The 17,123-nt window shown below is 41.2% G+C and overlaps 2 protein-coding genes across 2 annotated transcripts in view; one reads left to right on the top strand and one right to left on the bottom strand.

Moving 5' to 3' along the window:
• The window catches only part of SNRPF (small nuclear ribonucleoprotein polypeptide F), a 6,540-nt gene extending 5,295 nt beyond the window's left edge, over positions 1-1,245 (top strand). The window contains exon 4 of the mRNA XM_018563396.1: positions 1,061-1,245. Within this exon, the coding sequence (XP_018418898.1) occupies positions 1,061-1,127 (67 nt within the window). The 3' untranslated portion in view covers positions 1,128-1,245. The remainder of the gene's footprint in view (positions 1-1,060) is intronic.
• A 5,068-nt stretch (positions 1,246-6,313) lies between these two features.
• On the bottom strand, positions 6,314-16,369 carry LOC108792579 (vacuolar protein sorting-associated protein 4A-like). Its single transcript, XM_018563385.1, has 8 exons — positions 16,219-16,369; positions 14,819-14,926; positions 11,803-11,959; positions 9,130-9,278; positions 8,834-8,915; positions 8,214-8,433; positions 7,991-8,131; positions 6,314-6,415 (listed from the first exon to the last, which is right to left on the bottom strand). Exons 1-8 carry the CDS (start codon positions 16,367-16,369, stop codon positions 6,314-6,316), a joined length of 1,110 nt encoding a protein of 369 aa, XP_018418887.1.
• Positions 16,370-17,123: the final 754 nt, after the last annotated feature.

The raw sequence follows: 17,123 nt of genomic DNA on the forward strand, positions 1-17,123 counted from the left end.
TTACCCTTTATTGCTATTAAAAACGGGGCTAATTGACAGGAAGTGATCGGTCCTCTTTATAGAGACATCAGGTGTCTAATACACCCTTAATATCCGTTATTGACCCCAGGGACACTGATGAAGCACAAATCATGCTTCTTGTCTGGCTACAGCAGCTGGAGACATGACAGCCTAGTCCTGAGGCGCTATAATTCAGGACTGTGCTGTTTATATACAGCCTTGAAGTGAATAAAAACATATCCTTCTCAACAATATACAAGCTATTTTTGACAATGTGAATCCTGTGTTAGTAGATTGGTTTTGTTTTACTATGTAATCCCAATCTGACTTCTGCATTAGACTATCATTTTAAGGCAGCATTGCTAATACTGAAGTCTAACAATAACATCATTCACTTATTCAAATTATGCAAATTAATCTTTATCCTGTCCTGTGTAATATAGAGAGCCGGTCAGGGAAGGATTCTTGGACATATTTAGCTTTATCTATATTGGCTTTATTTATATTATCCATATTTAGCTTTATACTAGATTTAGCTAGTACCGCTTTCTCTGTTCTCCTTTCCACTGTTGTCCTCGGTATTACATTCTGGCCTGTCTGCTCTTCCCCTCAGCGTGTCTGTGGCAATTCTTCTGCAGGTGATTTTTCTCACTTTAATCCTCAGTGTAGTTGCCTTCATGTTCTTTTCTCTGATCTCTGTCCTTTATTCTTGTATAAACTCTCTCCCCCTGATGCCTATTTTCCCTTATTTTGTCTAATGTGCTCCTAATGCTTTCTTTCTTCTCCATCCTGTCTGTAATCTGGTCCTGCACACTGCTCCCTTGCCTCTGCTCTCACAAAACATTCACCATTCCCTGCCCCACATTCAAATTCCATCCTACCTCTGTTCATTCTCAACTACTGCTTCCTTCCCTTGGTGAACGGGTGCTTTCTGGAGAAGCAGCAATAAACAAAATAGAACTGTGTATTGTGAGAGTTACAAATGTGTTTGTGGTATATACTGTGCCTACTATATTTGCTTTAAAGGGGAATAATTCATATTAAGTGTCTCTTCTTGTAGGTGTAATAATGTATTATATATACGTGGAGTAGAAGAGGAGGAAGAAGATGGCGAGATGAGAGAATAAAGCAATTTCCAAATTTATTTTTGTAAATTAATTTTGAAGCATCTCTTTTGAGTTTGTTGTTGGACTTTTTTTGTATGTTTTATTAAGAAAAAAATAAACTGATTTTTTTTCACTTTCATTTTTATGTGTCTTCCAAGAAATCATCCTTCAAAGAACATTGTTGTCTTCACTAAACATTAATAAATTAAGCTGTTACATGCAAATAATGCTCTGCATGTCATCACTTGCTAAAGTGAAACTTTATTTTGTTATTTTTCTTAGCTTTGGATAGAGTGGAGAACACCTGTCAAGTTTACTGCTGTCCTGGGCTCTGATATAGAAGGGCATACCCTCACTTACAACCATACCGACAACTGTTTTACCAGACAAAGTGAATGAAAGCCTGCAACTGAAATATAATTTTATTTTTTTATAGTATGGAAAGATAAGCCGGGGTTCTATTTGGTTTTTTTGTCCCTTTTGCAAATTTTTCATTTTTCCTGTCTGGTGAAGCAATTGTCAACAGGACAGGAAGTGAAGGTACAAGTCAAATTTAATTAGGATTAATTGTTGCTTTTTTAGCTGTGATCAAATAATATGATCCCAATTTTAAGATTTCACCTAGTAATAATGCTTTATGACCTGAAGGTCACAATCTGAAGGAAAATGTCATGCATCAGGCTATTCACAATAATCTAGCACCGTTTCATCTGGAACATCATTTTGTGTTCGGTTCATTACAGTATTCTCTCCCACCCCCCCATGTGACAGAGGGGAAGAGCTGGTGTTTGACCATTGACTAGCTAGACCTTTATGCTCTACTTTTGTCTGATAGTTATGACTAAATTCTATAGCACGTTACCATCTACCATCACGTTCTCAAACAATTCATCCCCACACAGCTACCTCCTCATGTGTCCCTTCTCCCTCCCTGTTAGATTGTAAGTCCCTCCTTACCGTCTTGAATTGTATTGTGACTGTAATGTCTTCCTTATATTGTAAAGCGCTGCGCAAACTGTTGGCGCTATATAAATCCTGTATAATAATATAGCACAACATTGTAAACTAGTGTGTGAGATGGTGTATTAGGCTCCTTTCACACAGGATGTCCAATGAGATCCGCCTTTCAGTTTTTCAGACGGATCTGTTAGGAAAACGTGGTAACCCTATGGGCAGCAGGATGTAAACAGACATGTCTGTTTACATCCGATTACCTCCAAGTCTAATTCCGAAAAAAGACTGAGGTGGTTTGTGTCCTGCGTTTTGTCAGACCTAAACATGAAGGGTCAGAGGTAATTGGGTATAAATAGATACATCTGCTTGCTTCCAAATGCCCATATACCTAACATGGGTCTGTTTAGTTCAGTTTTTTCCTCCATTGCAAAATGCAGGTAAAAACTGAACAGACATGGTTGTCACGAAAGCGATGAGTTCCATACAGCTCTGATCAGCAGGGAATCTGTGCATGGATTCCCTGCTGAACGGAGGGGTGCCCGTGTGAAAGAGGCATTACACTGGTACAAAGCCTTTCTGCACGCAGTTGCCAATATTCGTGTCCAGCATTTCCACACATTATTTCTTCACTAACTCCCCCCCGTCAATATAGCCTTCATGTCTACGGAAAAACAATACAAATACCATTTTGTTTACCCCTGTGTTGATATCTAGATATCTTTATAACTCTGCCATTGCAAAGTGTAGAAAAGTTTTGGGTGTTTTTTTCCTTTGTTTACGGTATATAGCATTCGTAGTGAAGTATGGTAATAGATCAGAATTGCATGGATTACCATGGGTAACATACTTCAACATCAGTTAATATTAGGGATGCACCAATACTGTTTTTCGTTATCGAGTTCAGATTTTTTATTTTTCCCCACGGCACCGGTACTGATGCCGGTGCCGTGTGCCCCAATTATCAGGAAGTTGGGCGGCGGATCATGACCCGCTGCCCGGCTTCCTGAATTGCAAGGGAAGCCGATGTTCTATTGAACACTGTCTTCATTTGCCGAGGCTGCCTGGCTTTCTAGCCAATCAGGAAGCTGGGCGGCACGTCATGAACCGCCACTTAGCTTCTTGATTGGTCAGGAAGCCAGGCTGCCTAGCAACAATCAGAAAGCCGGACAGCATTTCATAGATCGCCTCTTGGCTTCCTGATTGGCTATGAAGACAGCTTCACTTGTTGCTAGGCAGCCTGGCTTCCTGACCAATCAGCAAGGCGAGTCATAACCCACTGCCTGGATTCCTGATTTGGTAAGGCAGTTGGCTCCATGCTCCCCCGACACTGCCGGTCAGAGGGAGATCTCCCTCTGACCGGAAGTTCCGGTATCGAGCATTTGGGCAAGCGTGTTTTTAGGGAAGACTAACAATCTGGTCAGAGATTGTTGTCCAGATGCTAGTCCAGTGTATTTGAGGAGTTGTCCCAAATGGGACCTCTGTAGTTTTTTTTTTTAGGCTGTAACCAAAGAGCCTTTTGAACCCTTTGGATTTTTGACCTTAAGGCTGCTTACCCTTAAAACCGCACATTTAGTGGTGGTAACTTCAGCCTGCTGAATCAGTGACCTTAAGGCCTGGTTCACGCCTAGGTGGCATCGTTTTTACGCGTTTGGCACATTTTTAAGTAGTCAAATATATTTCCAGCACTGACGTATAATCTTCAACGAGTGGTCATTTTATTGATGTACACCATCAGGCATGACACTGAGTGGCCCCAAAACTTTGCTTTGTGATGAGATGTGTACATCAATACAATGGCCACCTGTTGAAGATTTTACCTCAATGTGCTGATGATATATTTTACTACTTGGATTTGAAGTGGCGCCATCCCCTATCACTGCAGCACCCACCTTAAAAGGGACATACCAGTAAGGAGTGTGATGGGGACCTCTTTGGCACATTTTTAAAATGCTCCTACATGAAGACACACCTTTTCACTGGCAGCGCAAGAAACCTTGGACGAACGCGCATACAAATGCACATAAATGTGCAAAATGCTTCTCCCGCACGTTTCCATTGTCTGTGGGGGACAAACGTGCTTGAAACTGCCAAAAAAAGCTCATGTACTTTTTTTGTGTTTTGGCTTCATGTTGCTCAGGTGTGAACAGGGGCCTTATCGATCAGGAAACCTTTTTTTGTCTCTTTCCAAACTGATTGGATGTTTTTTGCCCAAAGTGTCCTACTTACTATTGCATGCAGGACTTCTTTCTATGTTCTGTCCCAATCTTGTTTACAGTCAAGTGGAACTTTTCCCCACTCAACGTAAGAAGCTGTGTGCTAAATTATCTTGAGGTAACTAAAGCTGGCCATACACTGCTTAGATTTCAAAACAAACATTTGTATGAAAGATCTTTCTTTGTCGATCGGAATTTAGTTTGATTTTAACGTTCAATTTTGGAATGAATGGAGCTTCTCGAATGAAAACTACATTCACTGTTAGAATTTCGTTCATCCAAGAAACCTTTTCCATCCTGCGCCACGTTTTTTTCGACACTACAGTCAAAATCAATTGTCGATTTGACATCATCAACTAATTGAAAGTTGAACAAACATTCTTTTTTTATGAAAGTCCTTTTGAAAATCTAAGCAGTGTATGGCCAGTTCAGAAAGCCAGATTTCCTATTCACCTTGTATGCATGTATCAAGAAGAGTCACAAAGAATGAGATTCTTCTTTTTTTTTTCTCCAAATAGATATTAAAGGAGAACTATGGGGTCAGTGTTTTCCCCCATAGTTCTCACGGGGGGACACAAACTAGCGTCCTCCTGTCACCCAAAGCTCAGTATACCGTGAGCTACAGCTCGTGGTATACTGAGACGCCACAGCCGGGACGGATCCCGACATTGCTGTTGAGATCCACCCAGCTGCGTGATTGACAGCTGGCTCTGCCTATCTAGAGGCAGAGCCAGCTGTACCCGCCCCGTCCGTTCAGCGCTGGAAGATCGGAGCGGGGAGGGGGGAAATCCCTGCAGTGAGCCGTAACAGTCACGGCTCTCTGCAGGGACATGATCGAGAAGTGAGCGGCGGTATATGTTCGCTCACTTTCCGATCTATTGAGCCGACGTGTGACTGTTTCATTGTCACATGTCTGCTCGAACTATGAGGTTGGGTGAAAATCACTTGCCTCATAGTTCTTTAAATATTGTATCTTTTTGGATTTTCTTTTTAACATGTTTTTCCAGTATGGAAAAATGCCATCTGTCTACAGTGTTGAATACCTCAAGTGGAAATGTGCACAAAAAATTGGAAAAACTGCTGTTTTTAGAGCTCAATTGTTCAAGTAAAAATTGACACACGTCAGAGCAGACTCCATCTCCTCCTTCTCTGAAGTTTCAATTGGCGACAGCTTTCCTGAGAGGAGTACTGTTATAGTCTTCCTATACAACATGCAAAGGGGTCTGGAAATTGTGTCATTTGTATTAAACGTTTATTGGGAAAACAAAGATTTGGGTTTATAGATACTCTTTTTTTTAGTTTTGTTTTTTTTTTAAACAAATATGAAGCCTGGCAGAGCAGCTTCTTCCTACAAGCTCACAAAAAGGACACTGCTGTGATCTAGAGCTAAATAGCAGAAGTCATTAATATCTTGCACTGGTGAATGACTCAGAAGAGGGACACTTCCATTTCCTGCATCCTAGCTAAGACAGATCCATCTTGCATCTGGATGCATTTTGTATTAAATCTAAGTAAGGATTTTATATAATTATTTTTATATAATTGAAATTATACAAATGACTGGAAAGTCCATGAAAATATTGTTTTATCCATTTATAAACATATTTTTTCTGGGGGAATCTGATTTGCTGCACACCTAAATCAGCGCCCTGACCCACGGATTCATAGGTGTGAGCCGATTGGCTATAGGTGAAATTTTTCATCTCACCACGCTCAACTAGGGGAGAGCATATTGCTAGACCCACTGTATGCAAAGCTCCACATGCCGCCACTTCCCTTGCCCTGGGAAGAACAAAATTCTTTCAATAGTATTTACATAACAGACCAAAAAGAAGTACAATGTTAGGATTTCTATACAATTTAATGTAAACCTCAAAGACAAATGCTGGTGGAGTGAGCCTCACAGGCAGTGCAGAATCAGACGGGGCAACAGGACTCCTGCATATGGGAGAGGGTTGCCCGAGTAGTAGTTTCCTGCAATGTTAACAGGGAAAAATTAGCAAACATCACCCCCTCTCCCCTTGTGGTGCTCACTGCAGTTCACCCTTCTGGCCCATAGTCTTCTGTAAATTTCTTAATTTTTAGCAGGTACTCAGCATTGACCGTGGGTCTTATTGTAGCAATAGATTGTAGCATATCAGACTGTAAAGCAAAAAAGACTGTCAGTGCGTTGGTGGACAGGGAACAAAATATAATACTTTAGCTAACAGAGTCAATCTGAACATGAAAATAGGCTGTAGGTGGTTGTAGCAATATTAGTCTATTATCATACCATAGGTGAGCACTTTCCGTGATATTTCTTTATGTGCACTAAGAGTTAAATTGTCAGGAAGCTTCCAGGCTTTCCCCCCTTTTTCTAGGTCCAAGCAGTACTGATACACAGAGAATCACCATTACCAATTATGAACCATTACATGAACGATTACATGTGGACAGCCATGGGCAGATGCAGCCACTTTTCAGCCTGTCGTTGACTTGAATGGGCACAGCAGCGGGATCTGTACAGAAGCAAACTAAGCATTTAAAATGTTTTATTTTTGTTTTGACTTTCTGATGCTCTAAAGAAAAAAAATGTATCAAGAGAACCATTTTAACCCAACTACAGGCACAATAACTGGTTTTAAATAGTTGAACACTCCGTTTCCTCTAAAGCCAACTGCCCTAATATACATATTCTTCTTCACCCCTCAAATGTTCCTGTTTACATGTGAGTGCTAGCTCCCACTGTACTTCAGTGCCTGCTCATTTATAAGCACTGCTTACTGTTGAGCAGGCAAGGAAGCACAGTCTTATAAACCTTAACACTATAAGTGAATCTCTTCCCCCCCTCTCCTCCTGGCAATTCACAAAACAGAAAGCCAGGGGATACTTGCTATGTGGATGGTAAGAAGCAGAGGGAAGAGGTGATATGCCCATAAAGCTGGGGTCTAGCTCTTACAGCTAGAGTGGCCAGGAAGTGCAGCAGGACAGAGCCTGACTCCCATCCATGTAAACAAGATATTTTTGGGGGATGAAGAAAGTGTACATTATGGCAGGTGGCTTTAGAGGAAAAGGAGTCTTCCACTAATTTAATTCCTGTAGGTTTATTGTGGCCAAAGTTAGGTTTTAGGCTTTGCTCAATTGTCAAACAGATTTGTGTTGCAATCCTACATCTATGTGTATGACGGATTCATGGATTAAAGTCATTGTGTGTGCGCAACAAAAGGTGTCTGTCACCTTTTATTTAATTGAGGAACAAGGTCAAAATCAAATATGAAAACCTTGGCAGGGGAATTCATATGGGTGTCATGTGCAGTAGTTATTGTTCCACTGCAGCTTCAAACTTCATATCTGCAGCAGAACGCTAAAGATCAAGTTCACTGCACTCTGTGTCCAATGCGTCTCCTGAACAGTCACAACTGCTGTGCTCCAATCTGCAATGCTCACACTCCATGCTGATTGGAGTACAATGGTTATGACAGTGAAGGAGACATTTCAGTCCACTGGAGGGCACAGCTGTCCTGATCTCATAAGGGGAGGCTGGGGCTTCAGTGAAGCACTGATAATGAAAAAACAGTAAAACCTTTTCAAAGGTAATGTTTCTTGTTCCCTGGCTTTGACTCACCTACACAACAGGAGGGTACAATTGTTTACTACTATATCACATTCACTTTGATCATCCAAGGGTCAATAAATCCTGTAATATTTTCAAACATAGCAATACATGCTCCTTTTTACCATGTAAACTGCAGGCTCCTGCAGTTTATCACCAGGCACCTCCATCCAGGTCATCTCAGTGGCTCCAGGGTCTGTAGGGGAACATGGTGTTAGGAGGTCATCCACCATGACTTCAGGGCTAGTACGAGATGTACCACGCACCTAACACAGAGAAGAATAACCTACTTAGAACATCTTTCACAATAATGGTTTTCAATGTTCAGGCTTTTCATACACACTGTACCTTTCTAAAATGTGTGGCTGATTGTACTTTACGCACGGTCTGCATCTGCCCATTGCGCACAATCATTATGATGTCTGCTCCTGAGTAACCCTCTGTTTTGTTGGCCAGCTCCAGGATGTTGTCATTGTTCAGACCGTGGGGGTTGTTACCCAAGTGCAGGCTAAACATCTGAGCTCGGGCAGTCTCATCTGGTAGCGGGATGTAAATACGCTTCTGGAACCTGACATTCAGGAAGGTAAAAAATAGGATAGTGGATTATTACTGAACTGATAGAGGAGATAAGACAGCCTTTCAACCTGACACTAGGCCAACACGTTCATGAAAGGTGCACCTGTTGATTTGTTCTGCACCAGCAAAGCAAAGGTTCACTTTAAGGTAAGGGATATTAGCTCATATTGTCAGATTCCTACTTATTTTTGTGTATTGCCCCCCTCCCAATCTCCCCCCCCCCCATGTTTTTAAAATATATAGACTTAAAATAAAAGAAGAAATAATGCCCATAACTACTATTGTCCCATGCTGCACTGTAGGTATGAAAGAGAGAAGCTATTTGTAGCTAATATTAAGCAGAAGACAGCTGGGGGAGGGATAGTGCCTGCAAAAGGAGGTTCTAATCTCACCTTCTGCAGATTGCAGAGTCCAGCATCCATGGTCTGCTTGTAGCTCCCAGAAGCAGGACCCCATTGTTGTCATTGCTATGTTCTGATAAACAAATAACAGAGCCAAGAGTTTCATTTTTAACAGCAGGAAGGGGACTTGGTAGCGACCTGGCTGTATTGCTTAAATGCAGCAGAGAAAAGTCCAGGTCACCAGCCTGTCTGTCTAGTCAGTCTTAAGATTTACCCAACCTTGTTATATAGACAGAAGAAGAAACCTTTTGACACGTAAAACCTAAAATAATGGAGGACCTTCATACCCTGCATCTGCACCAGGAGCTCGGTCTTGATTCTGCAGACAGCTTCGTCACTAGATCCATTCCCAGAGTCCCACAGCATGTCAACCTCATCGATGAAAATGATGGATGGTTTATGTTGCCGTGCTAATTCAAACAGGTCCTTCAGCAGCCTGTAATGAATGTGATGATTACACAAGGTGTCCACATCAAACATCAAGAGATCAGTTTTCTTTAGTGGTTAATGAAACTTGAACCATGAAACAACTCCATCACTAGACTAAAACACCAACGATTGCATATCAAAGAATTCATTCTTTCATCTCATTAAGAGCTAAGCTTGCAGAAGAATCTTCACCACTTGGCTTTTCCGGCAGTGTTAGGTGCCTAGTCCTCCTCTAGGGTCTGTTCTTTTATCTATCAGCCCCAACATTATTACAAGACGCAGTAATGACATAGAATCCAGACGAAAACCCAGTACACAGCCAGGACATGGCATCTGACACACCAGGAAGTGTGCCAAATGCTGACGATTCTTCAGCAAGCTTGGCTCATCAAGAGAGAAGACAGGGTGGGGACAGGGAAGTATTAATTCTTTTTTTTTTTTTTTTAGCAGTGTGTCCTTTTTTTCCCCATTTTATAATCTGTTATATAGTTGCTTTAATTGAAAGTACTGTGGATGATGATTGTAATGTGGTAATTCCCTTATTTCAGTGGCATCCTTTGAAAAAAGAGAGCTGTGAAAACCTAGCTGTTAGTGCTACCCTCCCAGTAGCTGAACACTTCTGCTCCCTGCATATTGTTTGAAGTGAAACAATCAGGCCCACGGACTGCATTGATTCAACACTTAACTTTTAACAATTCCTAAAGTTTCTCTTTTAATGGTCTGTCTGCCTAAAAATGATTTCTCTAAATGTTTAACTCATCAGCCTTCTTCATGTCACTAGGAAATGAATGGCTTTCATATGGGCATTACCTCTGTGCTAAGAAGTGGATTATCAGTTTTTTTTAATTAGCTTTTATTTACGCATTGTTTTCTTTAATAAACATGCAAATAGACAAACACAACTCTTGCTTCTCGCCATCGGGTCCCTTTGAGGTCCCCAACACACACACACACCATTTCAGAAAGTATAGGACAAGTGAGAAGAAGAGTCTTTCAATGATTAAAATTACAGTTGATCGAATTAAATCAATTCCTAAAATATATTATAAAAGTTACCCTTTCTTCAACACTGGTTTTTCCATTACAACGACTAGAGGGAAGGCCCCCATCCCTGTTACTCTTGCAAGATAATAAGCTAGATACCTCCTATTAAATACTTTATAGGAGTCCTCATTTCTTAGTTTTATTTTGAAGGTATTGGTTCCTTCTATATGCTGTTTTGTAGCAATTAGGGTCTCTCAGGAAGTGTGATGTGATCGCAAGATGACCCCATCTTATCCTAGCAGCCCTCCAGATACCAAACGTGGAAAATGGAGCCAGTCAACCCAAATTCTCTCAAACTTGGACAATGTGCCCTTGTACAACTAGGAACTTTACTTAAAGGGTGATTTAGAGTAATATACAATTCACACCGCAAACAGCTATATGATTGAGAGTCACAGCACATTATGGCCACTAGATGGAGCCAAAGAGCATAGGAATTTCCACTAATGTGCTGCAAATCTCATTCATATAGCTGCTCCTTGTGCAAACAGTTTATGAATCACCCCTTAGTGTCTATAGGAGGTAGACACCATAGAACCTTTTTAGTTTAGTCAGTTGACCTCACTCCTCCTAAGGATCTTCTCTCCAGAGACCCATGCATAATTCGATAAATTTGCTGTGCTCCCACTATAAAACTAACAATCTCCAGGTCCACATTGCTGCCCTCCAGCCTCAGTCTCCATTTTCCCAATGTTGGCTGCCCTATTCCCTTACTCTCTGGGCACTGTTATTACCGATGGATTCTCTGAGTTCCCATATTCCCAGTGTGGTTTGTAGTTGCTATGTTGGCCTGTTCTTTTGGGGGGGGGGGGGTTTGCCATCCCTCTCTGTCTATCCTCCGCTGTTGCTGCTTTTCCAGAAACATAATATTCACTTCCCAGCACAGGGGTGAAGTACAAAGGTGAGCATGTAACCCTCTCCAATGTGAGGGCACTGATGGGTTGACCGACCACTAGCTGCTTTTTTCATTACGAAAGTCCTGTTGTGAGATCTCCCCACAAAGTTTCTACCAAAATAGTCACACTCTTCTAGCTGAACTTTCCATGATGTAAATTTAAAAAAAAAGAGTGAGACCTAGTTCTATAATTGAAGAGAGATATATGAAATCATAGGTAAGTCTAATTTTGGGGATTTTTTCTTTAATGTATTAGGGAAGGGATAGATGCCTTATCAGGTTTTTATTGCTGCCTGTGTCTCTATGGAGTAAGTTTGGGTGTCACCCAGACACGAATTGGGAGGAAATCTCCCTTAAAGATTCACACAGACATGAAAGCACATTTATTTGGTGCAGTTGCGAGTAGTTAGAATCTCTGCTACATTTTTATGGCTGGTACCCCTGCAAGGAATATTTTATTTTACATCTTGTATTGGTTATAGGTGTCACAGGAAATTGCGTGGATGGGCAGGTAGTTCTAGTCCATCTCCACTCTTTTTAAAACTAAAAAAAAAATGACTAATACTAAAAAAAAGGCCACCCACCCACTTACTTATCATTTTCTCCCAGCCACTTAGACATAAGATCAGATGAGGACACAGAGAAGAAGGCAGAGTTACTGGCTTGGGTGGCAACAGCTTTAGCCAGGTAGGTCTTTCCAATTCCTGGAGCTCCAAATAACAAGATAGTACTCCAGGGAGTATTCTTTCCTGAAAAGAAGAAAATGGCAACATTGTGAACAGAAGAATAAACAAAGAAAGCAAGATGGAGGACACACGTCAGTTATTATGCCAAAGTTTCTTCATGTCCAAAAATCGTATACTGTACATTTTTGGTCCATATGGATAACAATCATTTTCTCTTGGAAATAACTTTCCATGTACTGTATGTGCAGCATCTTTACCTCATTGGCATGTCATTGCTGTGGAACCACTTAAGCTGGCCATACATTGCTTAGAGTTTTGAAAGAACTTTCATACAAAGGAACTTTCTTTCGACTTTCAATGATCGATTTCGAATATAGTGACGAAAAAAACAGAAGCAGCAGAATGGAACATTTTTCTCGAACAAATTAAATTCTAACTGTGAATGTGGTTTTCGCTCAGAAAACTCCATTCATTCCAAAATCAAATGCTAAAATAAAACAATTTTATTTCGACATTCTGATGACATTGTCTGATGACATTATCAGGTGGTAAAGAATGATCTTTCCTTCGTAAATCTACTAGTGTGTAAGAAAAACAAACAATAATAGTAACAATATGAGTATTAATAAATAAAATCTGTATTATTTATCAACACCCACTTTTTACTGTTCGAGAGGGGTAGGTAAGCTAAGAAATACACACCATAAACTGCAGGTTTAAAAGAGTATATTGTACCAGGAATTCACATGCACAACCCGATTATTGGCAAAGAAAGGTTACAATAATAACAACACAAAACAACAAATCACATATCCAAGATTGTTGTCACAGGAATACTAGCACAGCAATAGCAAACCAACAATATTAAAATAACAATACTAAACCAGAGAAGACACCAACCCAACACCTCTACAACACATAAAATACCATAAACTCCTGGTTCTGGACTGTGGTTCCTCTGATGGCCTCCCCAAAATGGCTTCCCCCACAATGCTTCCCCTCAGATGGCCTTCCAATGGCTCTGGCCTCAGCTACACTCGTTCACCATCATTAGAAACCCAGGATTGGTCCACAAAACCTAACCAGAGCTATCTCATGATAGTGATTGGGTGGCAGCTGAGGTCTCTTTGATCTAATAACACCTGGGTTGGCTATAACCTGGTTGGTTCCATCCTGTCTGAGAAGACTATATATGTATATTAGCTTGAGTGTAATCTTCCTGAGTTCACAGACACTCTCAAAACACCACCAGTTGTAAAACCAGTTGTCCATTTTAGCATATCAAGGTGACCATTGATCTCAAGGAGGCAATACCTAACATATCTGCTCTCACAGACCAATAGGGGAGATCTGCTTGGCAGATTATCATGCTAACAAACTATTCCTTTTATTTATACTAGTTTCAGAGAAGCCTAATTTACAATTCTAGTCACATCTGGGTGCATACATGTATACTTTTGGCTAATCATATTTCTTCCAATTTACCAATTTTATATTATTATTATTAAATAGATACATTTATTTGTATCTGGGCCTTGGAATATCTTACAAGTGTATGGCCAGCTTTAGTTTCTTTGAGGTCTTAAAAGCCAGAAAACAACATTTTGTGTTTGCACATCTGTACTCCCGAATTTGCACAATATTCAACACGACATAGAAACATATAATAAAACCGCCCACAAATGTAGCTGTGGTGTGTATTTTAGTGTCTCTTTTTGCGTTGTGGTGACTGAACCTTTACTTAATGCAGTAGCCCAGACCTCTTCTATGTTGGTTGAGTGGTTTACTATTTTTTTTTATCAGGTTGTCAGCATGTAAAATGAACAAGCAAATAACCATCACAGTTCCCCTTTTGCAATCTCACATTCAATCTGTAAATTTTCTGTGATCGAAAATCTAACAAGACAGAGTCGTTTAGCATCTCCAGCAGATTGGATGGCCAATAAGGTTAAACCACCAATACTGTGGGGGAATAACCACAACTGGCCACAAGCCACAGGAAAATATTTTACCAATATCTGCATGCCCTGAACAGCCTGAGGTGGTTGCCTCAAATGGCATTTCAGTGGGTCATGTGGTACAACTGCCGCTGCCCTCTTTCTGGCTAGAGCCTCCCAGGTCGCTAAGAGCTCCTGTGACGCTCTGGCTGGCATCCCGCCCGGCTCACTGACATCACTGGTTGGCAGGAGCAGAGTGGGATGCCAGCCAGCTCCTGCCAACCAGTTCCTGGCAAACAGTGACGCCAATCCCTCATTAACGAGCACTGACGAAAACCACAACTTGCACCGCCCCCCGCGCGATCAGGGGGCACAAAGTGCAGGGACACCCCCGATTGGATGTTTACTTTGTAAAGGAACAGCCAACTGACCCCCTCCCCAGCAGCACATTTCCTAATCCCCCCCTCTCTGTTTAGGTACTAGAAAAAAGCAAGCCCTATGTAAGCTCCAAATCACTTTAGTTAGAACATACACAGGGCTGAGTACTGTAGTCCCTCCCTCATGAGACAGCAGTAGATCAATCATTGAGCATCAGAAAGGACTATCCAATAAAAAAGAAGAACAAGTCACATGATCCCCCCCATACTTGGAAGTACTAGGTATTAATTACCAAGCATTTGAACACAGCAGTGAGCAAACTTGTTGTTTAGTCCCAAATGATCAAAGCAGAAGTTTGCTTCAAATCTATTTTCAATATTAGACAATATTAGACATCCTTTTCTACTCTTAAATCTTAAAAAATACATTTGTAAGCTACTGTCTACTTGATATTCTATTTCATGCAAGCATGGCAACTGTATTTAGTTTGTATAAATACATTTATAGAACCCCGATGTTCCAGCTTTTGTTATGCTGTCTAAAGGAGTACCAGGCTTGCAATTGTAGTAATAGCTTTGCATCAAAGTGCTATTATGGAAGTACTAACCCAAGAAATTAGTTGGTAATATCACAGCCTCTTTCAAAGCTTGCTTTGCTTCTTCCAGCCCAGCCACATCGTTCCAGCAGACATTGGACTTCTCCATGATGATGTAATCTGCTGCAGCATGGGGAAAATATATGGAAACAAAGAGATAAAAGGACAGGACAGCTACATGAGATGATTGCCTTCTCCTCTGTAGGAAACCCACTCAGACACTTTAAAAAACTGACACTTTAAAAACCCCTTCCACCCCTTAGCTCTTAGTGTGTGTAAAGTAGACTACTACCAAGAAGAACCCAAGGGGAAAACAGTGAAAGAGAGAGAGCAACTACCCATAGAAATAATAAAAACACCAGAATACCTGGGTGGGAACTAGGTAGTTGTCCTGGAAGATTCTTAAAAATACCATTACCGGTAAGTCTAGGACTTACTTTCATCTTCCAGGACAACTATATGAGAGGGAAAAGCAAGTATACTATACCTCAAGATGAGACCAGTGCTTGCAAGACCCTCCTTCCAAACATCAGGTCCTGCTGAGCCAGCATTTCACTCTACGGTGCCTCAAGAAGGTATTCTGACTTGACCAAACCACTGCCTTGCAGATTTGTTTCATCGTAGTACATGCTTTCTCTGCCCTGGAAGCAGAAATTGCCCTTGTGGAATGAGCCTTAAATTTGTGTGGCGGTTCATGTCCTTCTTAAAATATAAAGTAAATAGTCTCCCAGATCCACCTGGTCGCAGAGGTTTTTGATGCCTGAAGACCACTAAAAGTCACAAATAAATGGCTAGATCTCCTAAAGGATCTAGTCCCATCCAAATACTGAAGTAAACATCTTTTTACATCAAGCAAATGAAATCGAGAGATTTCCAAGATTGGTGAACCAAGTTGTTCTGGGCCATCCGGGTTCTGTGAGGATAAGAGTTTCCCTGAACAGATTTAGTTTCTGTATGACTGCTGGAATTAGAGATAATGGAGGGTACGCATAAACCTGGTCAAAAGGCCAAGGATGAGAAAGAGCATCCATGCCCAAGGTTCTTACCATTGTGCTAAAGTTTTATGAACTGAGCCTCATATTATGGTGACAGGTTCACTGTAGGAGCAAGAGTGTTTAACTGAAATAATAGGGCTGTTAAGATACCTGCTCATCCTGTTTTATCAAAAGAATAACTCTTATTTTTTCCGATCTTACCAAAATCATTCCCTTGCTTCATAGCATGGTCTCAGTCTCCTTGATGTAAGCAGTTAATTTCAACACCTCTCCATCCAACTTTCTCTGTTAGGAAAGGCAGTCCCCTTCTGTCCAGTCTACATTCCCAAGCTGTCACCTCCACCTCTCCATCCTTCCACAACCAGCTCCTTTTATGCAGTCTTCTCATTGACCCTCCTTTTATCCCATTTCACTTACCCATCATCTGAGCCTGAAGTTCTTTCTGCTCTGGATTTTCACCTTTTTTCTCTGTCGCTATTATGGCTGTAATCACAGAAAATAAGATCATCAGAGACTGGCTTATAGCCTCAGTTTCTTTGTGTTTCTCCAATAAGAACTGTATGTTCATTATTATTAAAGTGTATCCACTGTATAGCCAAAAGTTGTTTTTTTTTGTTTTGGATAGATTAGTATATGGTTAAAATCTCCCTGTCTGAGATTTCACTTCCTGTCCTGGAAGCACAACTCGAAGTGGGGGCAATTATCTTATTTTTTACACTTTTTGACACTATCCAAAACTAAAAAATAAAAAGGCTTTAGCTCTAGATGAAGTTTAAACGAGCACAACGTTCCATAAGGACTAACCCTTGGCTTATTTAATCGTAGTACTTCTGAAATTGTTAGAGCTACCTCCAAGTCTTTTATCTTAAAGTAGAACTATGAGGTGAGTGCTTTTCACTCACCTCATAGTTCTAGCCGACCTGTGACAATGAGACTGTCACAGGTCAGCTCAGTAGATTGGGAAGTGAGCGAACACATACCGGCGTTCGCTGACCTCTCGATCCTGTCACGGCTCTCTGCCGTGACAGGGGAGGGGCTGGATTCCCCTTAAGCTGCCCTTAAGCTGCCCTTAAGCTGCCCATACACCTTACAACCATTGCATGAATTTCGTTGTCATTAAAATTTTGTACGATCTGCCCATCTTGGACAGGCAGATCGTACTTTCGATCATCGCAAGCCCTCCACACTGAGGGGAGGGCTTGCAATGATTGCAGTGCTGAACGCACAGTGTGTGCTTGCCCATACCGGCCCGTGCGGCATTAGTCTTCCGAGCACACCACCAACCCGCCGAAAATCGTACAATTTTAGGCAGGTTTTCCAGC

The sequence above is a fragment of the Nanorana parkeri genome, unplaced genomic scaffold (genome assembly GCF_000935625.1).
Source record: "Nanorana parkeri isolate BGI_ZX_2015 unplaced genomic scaffold, ASM93562v1 scaffold661, whole genome shotgun sequence".
Lineage (NCBI taxonomy): Eukaryota > Metazoa > Chordata > Amphibia > Anura > Dicroglossidae > Nanorana > Nanorana parkeri.

Excerpts from the sequence above, each read along its gene's own strand:
- LOC108792579 (XM_018563385.1), bottom strand. The coding sequence starts at position 16,369 with ATGAACATACAGTTCTTATTGGAGAAACACAAAGAAACTGAGGCTATA. Across the intron at positions 8,434-8,833 it reads GACTCTGCAATCTGCAGAAG|GTTCCAGAAGCGTATTTACA; the intron begins GTGAGATTAGAA and ends CCTGAATGTCAG. Across the intron at positions 6,416-7,990 it reads AGGAGCCTGCAGTTTACATG|TCTGATATGCTACAATCTAT; the intron begins GTAAAAAGGAGC and ends TTTGCTTTACAG.